Raw genomic sequence first — 19,256 nt, forward strand, 5'->3', positions numbered from 1 at the left:
CTCATCATCCACATTATCCACACTGAGGCTGACGTAGTAGTTTTAGCTGAAGAAATCAATGGTATCATCACCACTATCTGCTCTACGCTGCTCCTACCTTCTCCTACTGGAAGAGCAGAGGTACTGATGGAGATTTTGGCAATCTCTTATCTCTGGCTATGAACTCTTCTCATAAGATGCCTTCAGACATTTCTGTCAGGTATGAAATCCTGGTATATTGAGCACCTTCCCCACTAACCAAATGTTTTGCGCATTGGAGTAATGCTTAAATGCTTTTTAATGCTTAAAATCTCTCTTTTACAATACACAGTCAGAGTCAGAGCAGGTTTCACAGCAATACATTGTCTTGACTCTCCAGTAAATTTTGCCTTTGCCCTAAAAAAAATGTTTTATTATGCGTTATGTCTCCTCAACTGGACATTTCAATGAAGACCTGGCTCAGCATTGATTTCTCTGTCCTCAGCGCAGCTTCCCAGGGACTGCTCATTGGCTGCTCATTAGCTACTTGTTGGCTGTTCGTTGGCTGCCCATTGTCACTAACTCTTCAAGTTCTCATGATCACTGTTTGTACCCCTGTTCTGTGCCCATTGATGTACAAACCACCTAAAACTAACTGTGATTTCATTCAAGAGCTCTCTGATGTTTTATCCAGGCCTCTTTCACTGTGACTGTTGATTCTGGGGGATTTTAATGTTCATATCTTTTGTTAAATGGGTTTTTATGCCTTGTGGATTCTTTTAATCTGATTTCATCAGTATAGGGTCCAACACATCAGAAGGGTAACCCATTACACCTGGTGGTGTCATTTAGCTTCTTGGTCTCCAACCTTTTATGGTAATTAATGACACTGGTGTTCGTCTTCACCTCCTCCTGGCCTCAATCTCGTAGTCATTCTATAAACTCACTCATGCTTTTCTCCTACATTTTTATGCCCTCCCATAGCGACATTCAGGAGCAGCTTACTCGTTTGAACTGTGACACCTTTGCCTCTGTAGCTCTTTTTAAAATGAACCTCATCACTTTTGATAACTCCTAGCTGAACAACTCCACCCATGTTCATGGAGAAGCCTGTAGGAGAACTCCTACTATGCTTAGTAGACTGTTTAAGCATATCATAACCCTCTTAAGACAACCAAGATGCAACATTATGCTGAACTAATGAATAAAATGTCCACAGGTGTAAAACACTGTTCAGCACTATCAATCATACCTCTGCTTCCCCACAAAGTGGGAAGTTTCTAAACATCTTTATCAAAAAAGGATCTCACATTTTACTCCCAGTCTCTCAGAGACCCATCATCCACTCAGTTATGTCCAGCCCATCTACCAGGGTAGTGCTCTCACACGTTCAAGGTGGCCTCATACATGAATCCCATCCACTGTCCCTTGGTCATCAAACCGTCACGCCTCTTCAAGGAAGGTCTTAACTCAATGTCCACCTTATTTTGGCCATAATTAATAGCTCTAACAAATGGAGCTGTCTGTTCTAGCTTTAAACCTCGGCTAAAGCAACTTTGCTTTGATGCTAATTGTCACATCTGTCTCCGCCCCATCTGTCTGTCACATCCGTCTCCGCCCCATCTGCCTGCTACGTCTGTCTCCGCCCATTGAAAATCTCGCTCTTCTCAGCATTTGTGTTCGCCACCGAATTGCTCTGCAAGCGCTGTGTTAAGTTAATCATGACAACACTACAGACCCCAGTATTGAAATTTTATTTAGTTCCAAGTTTTTGGAGAAATGTCTTCTCCTGGTGTTACTTGAATACATCTTTGACAAATTCCATAGGTCCATAGAGTTCTGGATTATGCTGAATCTGCACTGCTGAAGGTACATAATGACATCATTCTCTCTATTGATTCTGGCTCTTGTGTTATTTTAGTTCAGTTCAGTATTTGATACACTCGACAATAAAAAAAATTTTTAATTCGGACTGCAGGTCCCAGTATTAAAATGAGGGACATAACCTTGTTAGTCAGAACAAAAAACTGCCCTGCTCCCATCAGATGTGGCTCCGGGGCTTTAGGGCCTCTTTAATTCTTGCTATATAGACTTCCCTTGGCTTCCCTTGATTCTTCATCATTGTTAAACAGATGACAATTTTATTTACCAATGATACCTGACTGTGCTTGCTCACTGGAGAAGATCTTCAACTGTCTAGATGACATCAAATTCAACAAGCTTGACCTCACTGCCACAGTCACCAGGTTCTCTCACTGCTTCCAGGCTCCAGGAGATTTTACATTTGACCATTCTACATTCTTTGTTTTGTACCTTTTTGTTTCTCATAGAATAGAAGGATTTAACAGATATTCCAGAGATCACATGACCATTTGCAATGCTGTCTGCCATTTTGAATATAATGCAATATTTTTGGTAAAAAAATAAAGACCATACGACAGTGATAATACAGTAAAGGTTTAGAAGACACCCCTCTTGAATAGTATTGAGCCAGTATTGCGCATCATGTGGTTCAAAATGATGTTTGATTAGACATCCACTGTAGTGGACACCATGCAAGACTTTGGACGAATGTAAATCAGATTAAATACACACCACCTGGTTTTAGTTCAGTCTGAAAGTCCCTGCCTTGTCATGTTCACTCTTATTTTAGTCTTACGTCACCTTACTGCATTTAAATCTGTTGCTTGTATTTAGATTTTCACTAGTTTAATTGTGTTTTCATTGCTTTTATATTTGATTTCATTTAATAATTGAATGTTTTGCAGTTCTACCTTGACTGTAATGGTTTTGTTTTTTATTTAGATTTTTGCTTTTGTGAGGTTTTTCTATTTGTTTTAACTTTTCATATTCCTGATGTATTCTTGTATTGTTAATTCACCATGACTTGCTGTCAACTCCTGTAGTTATTAAAAATAAAGGTGACTTTGCAAAGGTATAAGTTGTGTTGGCCAAAGTGACAGCTTCCCCCAGTAAGTTTAGATTGTATAAAATGCTGTGGTATGCAGTCAGGGACACGATGGGAATGAATTCAAACAGATAAATATACTCTTACCTCATCAGAAATCTGACCTCCAAATGTCACCCACGTACCTGGAAAACAGGGAGGAAACATTAAAAACAAGTTCCACATCCATCTGCCATCCATTTTTGGGAACCAAATTTTTTTTGTTTGCAGTTCCATCAGATACATGTGTACACAGCAGCATCTGGATAACAAACTTCCCACTTCTGTTCACACCTGGAGGTTTTCAGTGCTTCTCTGTTCTGCATTCTGATTGGTGCAAGACCTGCAGGTGTAGGACGTTAACCATCAATCAGCGAACAACTAACAACAAGGCAGGTGCGACTGGAACTGTTCTCTTTAGTTTTCCAGCCAATATTTACGTTCCTGTGCAAAGGAACACGTAATGTTTGACAGCTGCACAGCTTCCGCTGTCTGCAAGCAACAGAAATGTGTCCGCTGCACAGGCACTTCAGTAAACGCTACTACACAGAATAAGTCATGTGTGGTGGGGATGGAGTTTGCTGGGGTTTTCCGATGACGCTGCTATCCCGGGTGCTTCTTTGGCGAGTTCTTTCTTGTCAAGGTGAACGTGCTGTCTAGACTGCCTTTTCAACTGCCGATCACAGTGTGAACCAGACAGTCTCCACAGGAGACGTCTGTTGCACACACACCGGAAAAGATTCTGAAGTCCAAGGTAAGTGGACTCGGAATGCTTTTGGAGCTTACTAAATATGCAATTAAAATCCAAATACAAATAAAAACATGAATTGGCAACTACAACAGTACCACACATTAACTAGAAAACAGCAAATGGCTGGGACCAGGAATTAGACCATGAACTTGACTAGGATCCAGACTAGGCCTGTGACAAAGCTTAAAACACAGATGCAGTTAAACAGGTGTAGAGGGTGGGGGAGCGGCGGATGAAGGTAAGCAGGTGTAGAGGGTGGAGGAGAGGTGGATGCATGTGTGGGTGTTGTGAGTTACACATCATGAGAAGTATGCTGTCTTTGATGATATTCTAATCTCACTGCATATGTTTACACTGTGTGTTAGCATGTTTTTCCCAGTGGTGAGATATCTAGGCTGCATTCTAATGCAAAATGTAATCATGACTCTTTCTAGACATCTACAGTTTTCAAATATAATTTAATAAATATGGAAGCCGTATGCATAATTCTAACCTCAGGTATGTTCAATTTCAGTATGTATTCACAAACCATGGTACATTTTCACTTTCCCGAGTTAACTGAAGGTTTCAGAAGTTTGCACACAGAAATCTGCACAAATACAAAGTATGTGTGTCTCTTTCGGTTTTCCTTGGCGTCTGTAAAAGGGAAGTGACTCATGTTTGACGCTGATTGTTTGCCTCCTCTGTTCATACTTCCCCCTCAGTATTTACGCATATGCCACTTTCCTCGCGGGCAGTCATCACCATGGGAGCTGCGACATACACTATTTCCTGTGATTGGCCGAACAGAGAACCTCCTCCATAAAAGGAGACTTAAAGTGGTACACAGAACCACGCTTCGGCCGTTTACAAACAGATCAAGTGGCAGGAGTCACAACAGAAGAACGCTGTGTTGTAGATGGATGGAAGGGGAGGGGCTAGTGCAGGAAGTGGCTCTAGGCTGCTGTCAATTTTCCCAGCATGCCCTGGAGGACACAGAGGGCCCAACAGAGACCCAGCGGATTCTAAACACACGAGCCCATCTGAGGCTGAACCTGCAACGGGTCAGGATTAGAGATGGCACAGCGTGTGGTTGGAGCAGTGGGGGGAGGGGGAGGGGCTCCGAGGCTCATCTCTCCACAGTGCTGCTCTTTGCAGCTGTGATGTGGCGAAAATCATTGAGATTCGAGTTACCCGAAACTCAAAACTGCTGGATTCAGCAGCTGTCTTGGGCTGGCCTCTTCAGTGCTTCAGTTCATAAGTCTGAGACTGTTGCGTCCAGAGTCTGCGACCTTTTAAGCCTAAATGAGAAAACCGCTACCTGCTAAGTGGAAGGATCCAACACTACATCCATCATGGGTTTCCCACAGAGCATCAAAATTATTTGGACAAGCATTCAGCGGAGATTTCAGTCATCATCACAGCATCAGCACTTTGGTACATCCATCATCCTCATGTGAAATTTTGCCCTGCATCACGGTGGGTTTGGTGATTAGCTGAGCAGGCAATGTGCACTACTGCCCTTACTCTCCACCAGTAGGGGTGAGCAGGGTGTGAGCAGGGGTGCCACAGACCACAGTGTCGCCGTGGTAATAGTCCCAGTTTGCTTGGTTGCAAATACACAGAGGAAGCAGCATGCCAAAGGAAGGTCATTTAAACAGAGGGAGGAAGAGGAACGATGAAGACCAGTGAGTTGCTGGTGACCAGTGTTGCGAATAACGCCGTTAAAAATAACGGCGTTAGGTAACGGCGTCATTTTGTCAGTAACGGGATAATATAATTAGTTACTTTTCCTGTAGTTACAACGCCGTTTACGATACTGGTCATTAAAAGTGGTGCGTTACTATATATTGATATACTAATGCGAGCGGACCCCTGCCCAGGCTAGTGAGGAGTAACAGATCTCGATAGGTCACAGTTCTCGGTGTAACACCTGTTTAACTTAACAAGTCAGTAAGCGATTGGCTAAGGCAGCGTTATGGTAGCCAATCAGAGCCAGTGTTTTTACACGCGCGCCGAAGCACGCCAGTGACACGACACAAATGGAGAAAAGGCAGAAATGGCGTCAGGTGCAAGCCGAAGAAAATTTGCATTTTCAAGGTGATACAAACATTATTTAAGAAAATACTTGAAGTTCCTGAATGTCTACCAGACTGGGTATTTGATTTATTTAATTAAGAATAGAGGTTTTATTGTTAAGTTTACTTCTGTTGTGAACAAACCAGTTGTCTCAGGTTGAGAGAATTTAATTTAATTTCATAGATGTAAATGCACTTTATATAATGTAACTGTTTACTTTTGCTTTTTTTTTCAAAGATTTGGAATTTTAAAGGATTTTATCCTGCACTGGTCTGTGGATGTGCAATAAATATCAAAAGTTAAACAATTTTCTGATCTACTCATTTCAACTGACTGTGAAAACTGCTTTAAAAAAAACTTAATTAATTGGCATATAACCTTTTTTTAACTGTAACGCAAATAGTTACTTTCCCTGGTAACGAGTTACTTTTATTATAGAGTAATTCAGTTACTAACTCAGTTACTTTTTTGAACAAGTAGTGAGTAACTATAACTAATTACTTTTTTAAAGTAACGTTCCCAACACTGCTGGTGACACACACACATACATGGTGAAAAACACAATAATTGAGGCTAGTGGTTAGGTGCATGCTGAGAACGCCACTCAGCACAGCTGTGAGCAGGAGAGAGACCCCAGCTAATGTCCACACAATGCACAGTACACACTGCAGCTCTAGAATGTTCTATTAACAGATGTTGTGTTGCCACAGAAAGGTCACTCTCACATAACAATTACAAACACACAGCACAATAAAAAAGGGCAGAGAACTAGAAAAGTCTATTTACCAGCGTTCTAACTGAAAGGAACAAGCCATTTCCTATCAGGATCATACTTTACAATGGATCATGCAGAAGTAGAGACAAAGTGAACAACTCTCCTCGGGGGATTTAAAAACACATGTATATTGTACAAACAACTAGACGTCAGTGCTAATAACAGTTAGGGAAAGTAGACAAGGTGATAAATTGAAGGTACCTGTTACCTGTTGACTCCTCTCTCCTCTCTCTCTCAATCTCTCCCTCTCTCTCTCTCAATCTCTCTCTCACACAGTATGGCCTCAAAGTGTAGTAGTGATATCATTTTGCTTGGTCAGTTTGTTTTAGTCTAGGGGCTGGACAGGCTAGAGGACCGTCAGTTGTGCAGAAATGCAGGCATGGCTATTTTGAAATTAAAGTGTTTGTCTCAGTCGTCCTTCTGCCACTCTTTGACCAAGAGAAATTGCATCACTTTCTAAATGTCTCTTAATCTGACAGAACCATTCTTCTCTGAGCATCAGCTTTTTTCTCTGATTAGCATCTTTAGAACCGAAACATTTCATTGTGTTAAAGATTGCTAGCAATTTGTTTTCTTCTTTTGTTGAATTGTTTTGGTAAGAAACCTGTTTCACAATTTGATGAACTGTAATATGTCTGTTAGATAAATAGTGTTGTCCAGTGAGCACTTTCTGGCATAAATGACCCTTTACCAAGTTCAATTCTTTGGGAGCTTGTTTTGACATGCATTCTGAAATTTAGTGCTGTATTTTTTAATAAAAATGCATCTTTAAAATAGAGTGGGCCCACAGAACCTGTTCTGTCCACAAATAAGCAGGCCTGAGTGCAACTGATTAAACACCTCAGTTATGAAGATGAGAGCAAAATTCTGCATGTAAGGGCAAGGGCAAGGGTCAAAGGTCATGTGAAAGCTGCACCATCTCCATTGCTCAGGATCATCTGGTCAAAATGAAGATCGACGTGGTGTGTGCCTGGCTCATCTTTAAGGAAATTAATCACACACTGATCAACCTGGTTTCATACAAACATGCTACACCATCTCATGTAAGAATGTAAGAATGCTATTTCATATGATTAACTTCATCAACCAGAATCAAAACGGTAAATACTGTGAACTTAGATATAGAGAGAGCTGTTGTTAGATCAGAGTGTAGTTATGTATTTGAGGTTCTACAGAGGTTGGGTCTTCATGGCACTTCTCACTCACACTTAGATTGTGTTTTGACCCTTGAGCTGCACTCCGAGATCTTCCCCATGGCCAGGGGGGACCAGACCAGGCTGCTCCGAGCCCAGTGCTCTTTACGAGCTGCTGGAAGAGCTTATTAGGGAACCTGAAAATGTCATGGGCAACTTGGTTGGAGAGACTTTGTACAATATCATAATAGGCTGAGTCTATTTTACTTTTTTTTAGTTTTTACTTTCTCCTGATGTGTCAGAGCCAACTGTGCAGGTAATATGTGGCAAGTTTAGTTCATTTTCAGGTTATAAAACTGCTTTCAACAACTCCGAAGTCATTCCATCAGGCGGTTTTGATAGAGTCTCATTAGTGAACGTCTTCTAGAAATGGTTTGGAGGCAAAGGGACCCTAGTGCACAGGTATTTCTGGGCAGAATCTGCCTCATTATGATGAAAATTCCTCCATGGCTTCTGGATGTACCTCAGAGGGGTATTTAAAAGAACAGCTGCAGTCATATGGAGGTTTTTTTGGTGTGGAAAACAAAACTCAAGACTCTGTCATCAAATAGGGGTGTGGTCTTGCTGTGGAAAATATTAAATTTTATAACTGGCCTCACCATGATAGGTTAATATGTTAGTGAGTTCATACCTACCTAGAGTTAGAACACCCTAGACAGGTTCTCCATTTTTATTGTGGAGTCTTGTATCAAGTCATAACAAAAGCTATGATCAAGTCAGTACAGAGAATCCCATACTATATAATTCTATTATACTGTGATTAAGAAATGCATTTAAAACAGACCATAATTGTGTTATCTCCCATATGTAGAATTTAGGATTCATTCCAGGTGTACATTTTGTACTTTTGGTGGCTGGCACAGGGGCTTATTTCAGGACAGTGTAATGTATTTTCAGCAGTATATTTGTCTTATATGTATATGTTATATGTAATATTTTGAAGCTCAATATGTTTATTTTGATGTTGTTTTTTCATCATTATTATTGTAAAACAAAAGTTAATCATTTCTTTATTAACTCATTTTTAAAATTTATTTAAAACCTTTTTAACATTCTCAGGGTTCCCAGTGCTGGGTAAGTAAAGAGGGCTGAGAGAAACTATGTCAGTATATACAGTATGTATATATACACTCACAGGCCACTTTATTAGGCACAACTTGCTAGTACAGGGTTGGACCCCCTTTTGCCTTCAGAACTTCCATAATCTTTCAGAACATAGATTCAACAAGGTACTGGAAACATTGTTCAGGGAGTTTGGTCCGTATTGACATGATAACATCATGCAGTTGCTGCGGATTTGTCAGCAGCACATCCATGATGTGAATCTCCCGTTCCACCACATCCCAAAGATGCTCTATTGGATTGAGATCTGGGGACTGTGGAGGCCATTTGAGTACAGTGAACTCATTGTTGTGTTCAAGAAACCAGTCTGAGGTGATTCACGCTTTATGACATGGAGTGTTATCCTGCTGGAAGTAGCCATCAGAAGATGGATACACTGTGGTCATAAAGGGATGGACATGGTCAGCAACAATACTCAGGTAGGCTCTGGTGTTGACACGATGCTCAATTGGTACTAATGGGCCCAAAGTGTGCCAGGAAAATATCTCCCACACCATTGTACCACCACCACCAGCCTCAACCGTTGATACAAGGCAGGATGGTTCCATGCTTTCATGTTGTTGACACCAAATTCTGACCCTACCATCCAAATATCGCAGCAGAAATCAAGATTCATCAGAACAGGCAATGTTTTTCCAATCTTCTATTGTCCAATTTTTGTGTGAGGTGAATTGTAGCCTCAGTTTCCTGTTCTTAGCTAACAGGAGTGGCACCCAGTGTGGTCTTCTGCTGCTGTAGCCCATCCGCCTCAATGTTCAATACATTGTGCATTCAGCAGAGGTGGAAAGAGTACTGAAAAATTGTAATTGAGTAAAAGTATCATTACTTTGCCTAAAATCTACTCAGAGTAAAAGTAAAATTACCCATCTCAACATTTACTTGAGTAAATACAAAATTACTTCATTTAAAATGTAATTTGAGTAAAAGTTACTTAGTTACTTTCAGTTATTTAATACATGGATGAATCATGAACCAAATTCAGCACAAGTTGTTTTAATCGATTTCAAAGTGTATTTAAGTGCACATCCACACTTGCAAAAAGATCAGCTGGGCTCAGGAACATACTTCCTCACAGCACAAGGACAGTCACAACCTGTACCATAAAGTGCAAACAATTTTCAGTCCTATTGTCCAACGGACAACACTATGATAAGAATAAAGAAATTTAAATGACAAATTATTCAAAAAACAAAATGCACACAAAATTAAGTGCCCACAAGATGCCACAAATCAAACTAAAATGCAACAGAATTCCACTACTCACAATAAGGATCCAACTATTCAAAATACAGTGCCCACCGGATCCCACTATTCACAATAAAATGCTCACAGGATCCCACATCTCAAAATAAAACAAAATGCACACAGGATTCCACTATTTAAAACGCTCACAGGATCCAACTATTCAAAATACAGCTCCCACAGGATTCCACTTTTCACAATAAAATGTCCACAGGATCCCACAGAACCTGATATATAGAAGATTTAAAGATAGAACAATCCTTTTGGAAAAAAAGTGCACCAGATTACGACCTGATTATGAGACAATGGAAAGGGCGCGCACAAGGCAAGGCCACACAATTGGCTTTCAGTTCTGGGACTCAGAAGTTTAAATTTCTGCCCGCATTTAATTTTTCACCATCAATATTTTTTTACTCAGTAATGTGAGGGCGTTCAAATGTAGTGAAGTAAAACTACTTAGGTCAAAATGTACTCAAGTAAAAGCAAAAATACATATTTCAAAAACTACTCAGAAAATTATAAATTACTCATAAAAAGTACTCAATTACAGTAATGTGAGTAAATGCAATTAGTTACTTTCCACCCCTGGCGTTCAGAGATGCTCTTCTGCATGCCTCAGTTGTGATGACTGGTTATTTGAGTTAATGTTGCCGTTCTATCAGCTCAAATCAGTCTGTCCATTCTCCTCTGACCTCTGGCATCAACAAGGCATTTGTGCCCACAGAACTGCCGCTCACTGGGTATTTTCCCTTTTTTGGTCCATTCTCTGTAAACCCTAGAGATGGTTGTGCATGGAAATCCCAGTAGATCAGCAGTTTCTAAAAAAAACTCAGTCCAGCCCATCTGGCACCAACAACCATGCAACATCACTTAAATCACCTTTCTTCCTCATTCTGATGCTCAGTTTGAACTGCTGCAGATCGTCTTGCCCATGTCTACATGCCTGAATGCATTGAGTTGCTACATGTGATTGGCATACACAATTTACAAATTAAAACATATTGATTTCCTGCTAGTTCTGCATACTCATCATTGCACATCCCAAACTGACCACATCAGTGATCAGTCACTAAACACACATCAGCTTACTGACCTGTACAGATGGTTTGATGTAACGTTAAACTCTACATTAATGCATTAATATCAGTCTCCCCTAGAAAATCCCATAGAAACTAGAATGTTAGTACTAACTGTACAGCTCTGATTGGTGCACTTAATATATTCATGTTTAGCTGTTTCTATTTCTCGGTTATGCATTACACACACACACACACACACACACACACACACACACACTTTTTGCTCAAGTCTGCTCTTGAAGGAGCAAACCTAGGCTCCTGTGGGGGAGTTTCTATAGATTTAAACTCACTTCACAAACTCCCCCACCTCATCTGACTCCACGCCACTGGAGGCCATGCAGGATGTGAGCAGAGTCAACTCACATATACATCAAGAGTGTGAGAGACAAAGGGAGAACCAGAACAAGGATCAGGCGAGAGAGAGAGGGGGGAGGGGGGAAGAGGGAGATGGAGAGAGAGCAAGAGGGAGGGGAAGAGGGAGATAGTTAGAGAGAGAGAGAGAGAGGCAGAGGTGAAGAGAGCATGTGTGGAGTGAGGTATGGTTATTGGCTATTGTCCTCTCTTCAATCTGTGTGTCATCAGTATCGATCTGGACATAAAGAAGGAGAAATCTGCTAATGCTCTCCGTGGTGTCAGTTTAATTAGGCCAACTATAACCCCTCCAAGGAAATCCAATCAATGACCCTATCACTCCCAGCCAGTGGAGGGCATGGGGTGGGTGTGCTTGGCCTGAGGCTTAGTTACCCCTTCCATCTCTTCAAGCATTTTGGAAGCCCATAACAGTTCATCAGAACAGAGAAAGAAAAGACACACAGGGTGAGTCTGTCTACCCTTTAGTTACATCATCCATCCACCCAGCCACAGACACACAGACAGACAGACAGACAGACAGACAGACAGACAGACACACACACACACACACACACACACACACACACACACACACACACACACACACACACACACACACACAGACCATTTTTACAGATTTACCACTGATGACATGCATTCCTCAGTTCCAGATTCACTCACACACTTACTGGTGTAAGTGGTTTAAACTAATTCCACATTGCATGCATTCAGTAATTACTCATCTCAAAGTTCTTACAGGCTGTCATAAAGGGTGTTGTTAATTTATACAGTAAAGTCATCTTTGTTTCAGCGCATATAACCATTTCTCACTTCATCACAACAGTAATTAGGATCTCTATATGATTTACACATCCAGCATGGACTCACTCAAACAAAGCAAAGGGGTTGGGAGAAGAAGAAGAGTAAGTTAGGAGGAAGAGGAGTGAGCTGTAGAGGGAGAGGAGTGAGCTGTAGAGGGAGAGGAGTGAGCTGTAGAGGGAGAGGAGTGAGCTGTAGAGGGAGAGGAGTCGGCTGTGGACAATCATGGAGGATCTCTGTGGAAGACCTTCTCCTCTCAGCATGCTCTTCATTCCTGAACCCCGTACAGGAATTTATATTGTCGGTATGTGTGAGTGTTGATGAACTGTTCTGAGAAGACTAAACAACAAACTAAACAAGTGCAAAAGTCCAAAAAAGGTCTGGCTAAATGTAGCAGTGCACCATTAAGGATCACTGGAAGAAATATTAGGTTTGACTGTCTACACAGGAAATTGCAGGAGTTCTAGAAGGCTACTATGAAGGCTGATCCCAGAACTGTAGGCTGTATTTTGCAGCACAGTGTGTGTGGATAAACTGTGTGATGGATTCACCCAGAAAAGCTGCCTGCAGGAAACTCAAGGCTTGGTGCTTGGTGCGAGGGAAAGGGTTTCGCTGGGGATCTTTAATCTCTACACCTTGCTGTTTAAGATGCATGCTGCAGTGGCTAAAAGAGATTGTGCCTGTGTGTGTACATTGTGTGTGTTTGCGTGTGTGTGTGTGTGTGTGTGTGTGTGTGTGTGTGCATGTGTGCATGTATCATTAAAGAGAGCATGAATTTTGCAGCAGTTTAGGCCGTAAGAAACAAAGACGTGATTGCATTAAGATGAAGGTCAAATAGACCAGAATATTAAGGCAGACAGTGATTTTAAAAGGTGCCACTTGTTTGAAGGATTAATCCTGCCATTCTCATGTGAGTACCAACCCATCATGACCAGTTACCATCATGCAATATGAATACTCACATATCTGTGCATGGCACTGATTAGTCACGTACGCCAACACGAATGACTGAACTGAGAAATATTCATGCATAAAGTGACTCTAAAGCTCTTGCTGGATAGGGTGTTGGCCTCAAGGTTAAGCTTTTCAACGCCATATTAAACCAAATGCTGGAGATTCTGTAGACTCAGTGGAATGCCATCAATCTATCAGCGTAGCATGACGTGGTCTGAAGAAACAGCCATAAAGCCACCGTGTGTCCCCGTGGCCTGTGTGAGGCCCCTACATGTCCGTGTTGCCTGTGTGAGGCCCCTGCGTGTCCCCATGGCCTGTGTGAGGCCCCTATGTGTCTCTGTGGCTTGTGTGATGCTCCCCTGTGTTCCCATGGCCTGTGTGAGGCCCCTGCGTGTCTCCGTGACTTGTTAGCAGTGTTCTGCCTCCCAAACTCCTACCACCACTAATGTGTTCTGTGTCTGACACCTATATACGCCTGTGTCTGTTTCTAACACCTACATCCACCAGGGGAACTCAGGTGAATCGCTGTCTCTCAGTCTGATGGTCTGTCTGTCTCTGTCTCATGGTCAGTGAGTCAGTGTGTGTGTGTGTGTGTGTGTGTGAGAGAGAGAGAGAGAGAGAGCGAGAGAGAGAGGGTACATCTATCAGTATGTAACTGTGGCTTATATGCTCATTTGTGTATATGGGAGTATGGGTTATTGGACTCCTGTAGTATCTTGAACGGTATCTTGAATTCTGAGCTATCCGTACTATTTCCTAGGATGAATTCTGTGATCGGATGCAAAGCACTTTGTAAGTCGCTCTGGATATGAGCATCTGCTAAATGCCGTAAATGTAAATGTAAATGAGTATGTTAGTGTGGGTTATAGTAGTATGGGTCTTTGGAGTATGGGAGTAATAATTACTGGAGTACTGTATGGGAGTATGGAAGTATGGGTTACTGGAGTATGGGTTATTGGATTATGGGAGTAAGGGATACTGGGGTATGGGAGAAACAGCTATTGGAGTATGGAGGTATGGGCTATTGGAGTATGGGAGCATGGGAGTATGGACTATTGGAGTATGGGGGTATGGGTCTTTAGAGTATGGGGTATGGGTTATTGGAGTATGGGTCTTTGGAAAATGGGAGTATGGGGTATTGCGGTATGGGAGTACGGGTTATTGGAGTATGGGAGTATGGGTTATTGGGAGGGGTGTAACGATACACTCAGCTCACGAGACGAGACAAGACACGATATTGGGTTCACGAGAACGAGACGAGATTTTAAGAAAACTAAAATGACAAATTATAGTGATTTTAACATGCATGATGTAAGCATGAACTTTTAATGAACTTGTTCCTCTACAAATTGAAGTTAAAATAAAATTTTATAAAAGTTAAAATAAAAAATAAAATTAAATGTTTCTCCTTTTTTCAAGCGCAAACAATATTATGTGCAAAACAAAACGTTCTTCTCTGTCAATACAGAGTGCAAATAGTGCAAACAGAGCCTGACCAAGTATGTCACTGAATTTGCTGCAACTACACTGCCATGTTCATTTTTAAGAATATTAGCATGTCCACATATTAGCATATTAGCATCCCCTTTGCTGTCTCAACTTATGCGAGGGCATCTTTAATAGTAATACCTGTATTTTCCGATGTCATTCTGGCTGCTTGCTGGATCACAAATCCCGCGAGACAGATTTTTAACGCGACGAGAAATATCGCGGAGTTACATCTCACGAGATCTCGTCACACTCCTAGTTATTGGAGTATGAGTATGGGTTATTGGGCTATGGGAGTATGGGATCGTGGAATATTGGAGTATGGGTTACTGGAGCATGGGACTATGGGTTACTGGAGTATGGGAGAATAGGCTATTGGAGTATGGGAGTATGGGATATTGGAGTATAGGATATGTAAGTGATGGTTATTTTGGTTGTGTAGAGGACTCCAGGGCTTCTCTTCCTCTGATTCTCTCTAAGCTAAATGTAGATATTAGAGTGGACCAGCATAAGATCTCTCCATCAGTTTAGGTCTGTAGGGCACACACACACACACACACACACACACACACACACACACACACACACAAACACACACACAAACACACGCATATACATGCACATATTATACTTTATTTGATTCCGTATACAATATATAATATATCAGGAATATCATCAGGAAACCATCCAGCATGGCATACAGTTCATTTCTCAAGGTAGATCTTAAGGACAGAGGTGGGTAGGAACGCGTTACATTTACTCCGTTACATTTACTCAAGTAGATTTTTGGACAAAAATGTACTTGTTAGAGTAGTTTTAATATGAAAGACTTCTACTTTTACTTGAGTAAATATGTGGTGAGAAAAACGCGACTTTTACTCCGTTACAATCGGATTTGCACCACGCGTTACCGTTACTTTCTTTTTGTAAATAATTCGTCTTTTCAGTGAGATGACTGACCAACGTCTCGTCACCTGAGTATGAGTAACCAATCAAATGAAGCCGGTCAATCACGTGATCACATACGCAAACTTTCTCCACCGTAGCAAGTAGGGGTGGGCGATACTCGGAATTTTGGTATCGATACAATACCGATACGATACTGGTCAGTATCGCCGATACCGATACCGATACTTCCAAACCGTTGGGGGGGGGGGCGATACTTTTTACTTGAAATTATAATCCATTAATATAATGATATCTGATGTATGGAAGTCATATTCCATTGTAATGAATGGAGAGGGAAATCGGCTTGTTGTGATTGATATCAGAAAGTGTTGGTGTACGTCACCTGACGGCAATGGGACAGCGTGATCCATCGCTATATTGCTGTTTTAATAAATACATAAGAAAATTTCAAGTACTAAATCTAATTAATTCAATTCATATTAGGATTGCGGGCGGGGGCGACAGAAATGTGTATGTGGCGGGCGGGTGCGGGATTAAAACAAGCGATTTTTTGGCCGGTGCGGGCGGAAGCGGGACTAAAACAAGCAGGTGCGGGCGGGAGCGGGATTAAAACATTGATTTTTTGGCAGGAGCGGGATTAAAACAAGCGGGAACGGGATTAAAAAAGCAGTCCCGCGCAGACCTCTAAACTGCAGCAAAAGAATCGATATTTTCGCCGTGGTATCGATCCGATACCGATCCTCACCTTTGTATCGATACTATCGATATAAATATCGATCCGCCCACCCCTAGTAGCAAGAAAGTGACAGAAAAACCTCCCGAGCATCCCTGACCTCATACAGCCAATGTTTATATTACAAACGTGTAAAAATGACAGTTATATAATGCGCTGTCAGTTGTGTCTGCCAAACGTGTGGACATTTCAGCCTACAAGAACTCAACATCAAATTTGAGGATACACGATGCGATAACTTTGCCGTATGTATAATTATGTGTAATGCTATATCTATGAGGCATAACGTTTGTATGATGTAATTATTAAATGTAACGCAGTGCAATACTAAAAACCAGTTCAAACTCTGAGTGTACACACTAGCAATATATGATGCTACAAATTGATTCAGTTGGCGTCAAGTTGTAGCTACACGTATTGGCTGACAGTCTCATCAGTTAGTGCCTTTGTGGAACACATTAAAGTTACACAGGCCTAATAATTAGGAACAAACAAAAATACATATTATTTATAATAAATAATTTTTATATATTATATTTATAATCTAGTATTTTTGTTATCATTAAAAGTCATTGTTTCCAGTAATTCAATTTCCCATGATGTAATTTATTGGCACGAGACAGTACTCATGCATTTACTCACTACTTGAGTAGCTTTTAATCAAAGTACTTTTTTACTTTTACTCAAGTAAATATTTGGATGCATACTTTTACTTTTACTTGAGTAACATTTGGTTCAAGTAACAGTACTTTTACTTGAGTAAAATTGTTGAATACTCTACCCAACTCTGCTTAAGGATAAAGATAACCGTGCCTTTCCAAATGTGCAAACTTCCAATGATTGCGGAGATAGAGCAATATCTCACCACCTGTTTGGCTTTTGTTTTGTTAAATCCCCCAAGACCAAGACCACGTACTGCAAGTTTATGAACATGTCCAAGATTACCAAACACCAGGGCTATCAGTTGGCATTTGAATCCTACGTTTTCAATGATATAAATTAATGTTTGGTGTTTAACATGTTTGAGGTGTAAGACTCTTCCAAATACAGATCAAATTCACATTATAATTCATATCGCTTCTGACTCTAAGAAATACAAATGATATCTGGTGTGTTGGCAATTCCTTGAAAGATTTCAGATGTTACATTAAACCACTCGGGTCTGACTGTAGAGTGTTTAAAGATTAATTCATTCTTTACATGTTGAAGCTGAGCTGTTATCAGGTCCACGAGTCTATCGTGACGTGCGGTGTTCAGACCTTTTAAGAGAACTACAGCCATTCAGAATGTGAGCCACAGACTCTAACTGCTGAGTGGAGCCACTCAGACAAAAAAAGGTAAATGGATGGATGGACACCAGAGTGAGAGGTGCATATACACATACACACACACACACACACACACACACACACACACAAACGCATATACACACACATGCACACACATAAACATTCACACACACACACACACACACACACACACACACACACACACACACACACACACACACACACACAAACGCATATACACACACATGCACACACATAAACATTCACACACACACACACACACACACACACACACACACACACACACAAACATGCACTCACATACACGTACACAAATTCACAAATGCACATGCACACACGTGCACACACATACACACACACATGCAAAAATGCACACATCATATGCATGCGCACATGTATTCATACACAACACAGAGAGGATGTGTTCAATCTGCAGCATTTGCAGAAAGATGGACAAGGCTTAGTGGGGACAGGAGGGACAGACAGGAACATGTCCTAGCATTCACAACCTGGATCAGACATCTTGCGTACACTGAGAGCGTGTTCGCTGGACCACACTTGCAGCACGCACAGAGCTGAAATCCTCCCTGTCTAGTCTTTGAGCCAGACAGGTAATGAAGGACCTGCACTAAACATCCCCCCTCCTTGTCCATCATTTAAGCTGCAGGCTTCTCTGCAGCACTTAACCACACCCACAGCAGGAGTAGATGGAGCCCGCCCGTGTGCGTAGGGTTAGGCTGGGCTCACGTCCATACACAACACCCACAGGCAACCACACGCTCCTAGCGGTGCTGCCCTCCCAAAACACAGGTGCAGCATCTGCTGTTTGGACGGAGCCAGTGCAGGCAGTCCTGTTTCCACTCTAGAGTACACTGGTGTTCATTCCTTCCATTAATAATCTCTGAGAGAGCAGGTGTGTGTGTGTGTACATGTGCATATGTTTTCCCCAGGTTCCAAACTTTTGTAAAAAAAAAAGCCAGTGTGTTGAAATCCTGCCTGCTGGGTTTATGCACATGGAGCAGCGATCTTGTAGCTTGAAGATAATGTACATTTTAGACACGCTATCGCACACAGTGAAACATGCTTCAGGGCATTGCTTCATCTTGCCTGTGTACAGCAACTGTGTAAAGGAATGAGAGACACTCACCAAGACCCAGACATGATACTCTCAATCCAGACTTCCCCAGGTTCCTACATAGATAGATAGATAGATAGATAGATAGATAGATAGATAGATAGATAGATAGATAGATAGATAGATAGATAGATAGAGAGAGAGAGTACATAATATTATAATACATACATTTTTTTTTACATCAGGGAAACGTCAAGACTCCCTTAAGTACACATGAGTAAAGTCTAAAAATCACATGTTAAAAGCTTACAATTCAAGCAGCAAGTCCCCTGAGGCTGACACACAAACAGTTTTCCTTGTGACACGGCTAGGAACAGTTGATTTGATGATCCAAAACAGAACAACTCTAATGTGTTACTAAGATTTACTGAGGTGTGTTGCATTAGTGGTGAAATCAGAACAGATTCTTTAGCAAGAGCAGTCAGCAGAACA

At 41.4% G+C, this 19,256-nt stretch overlaps 1 protein-coding gene across 5 annotated transcripts in view; it reads right to left on the reverse strand.

The window, feature by feature from the left end:
- Window positions 1–19,256, reverse strand: part of kcnab1a (potassium voltage-gated channel subfamily A regulatory beta subunit 1a) — a 102,416-nt gene that overhangs the window by 15,036 nt on the left and 68,124 nt on the right. For 4 of the 5 annotated variants that reach the window (XM_076994727.1, XM_076994724.1, XM_076994725.1 and 1 more), the window contains 2 exons: window positions 18,837–18,880; window positions 3,014–3,051 (listed from right to left, as the gene is read on the reverse strand). In XM_076994727.1, the coding sequence (XP_076850842.1) occupies window positions 3,014–3,051; window positions 18,837–18,880 (82 nt within the window). Of the gene's footprint in view, window positions 1–3,013; window positions 3,052–18,836; window positions 18,881–19,074; window positions 19,225–19,256 lie in introns of those variants that run through there. The other variant, XM_076994728.1, reaches the window with a different exon arrangement.

Source organism: Brachyhypopomus gauderio, chromosome 2, assembly GCF_052324685.1.
Source record: "Brachyhypopomus gauderio isolate BG-103 chromosome 2, BGAUD_0.2, whole genome shotgun sequence".
NCBI lineage: Eukaryota > Metazoa > Chordata > Actinopteri > Gymnotiformes > Hypopomidae > Brachyhypopomus > Brachyhypopomus gauderio.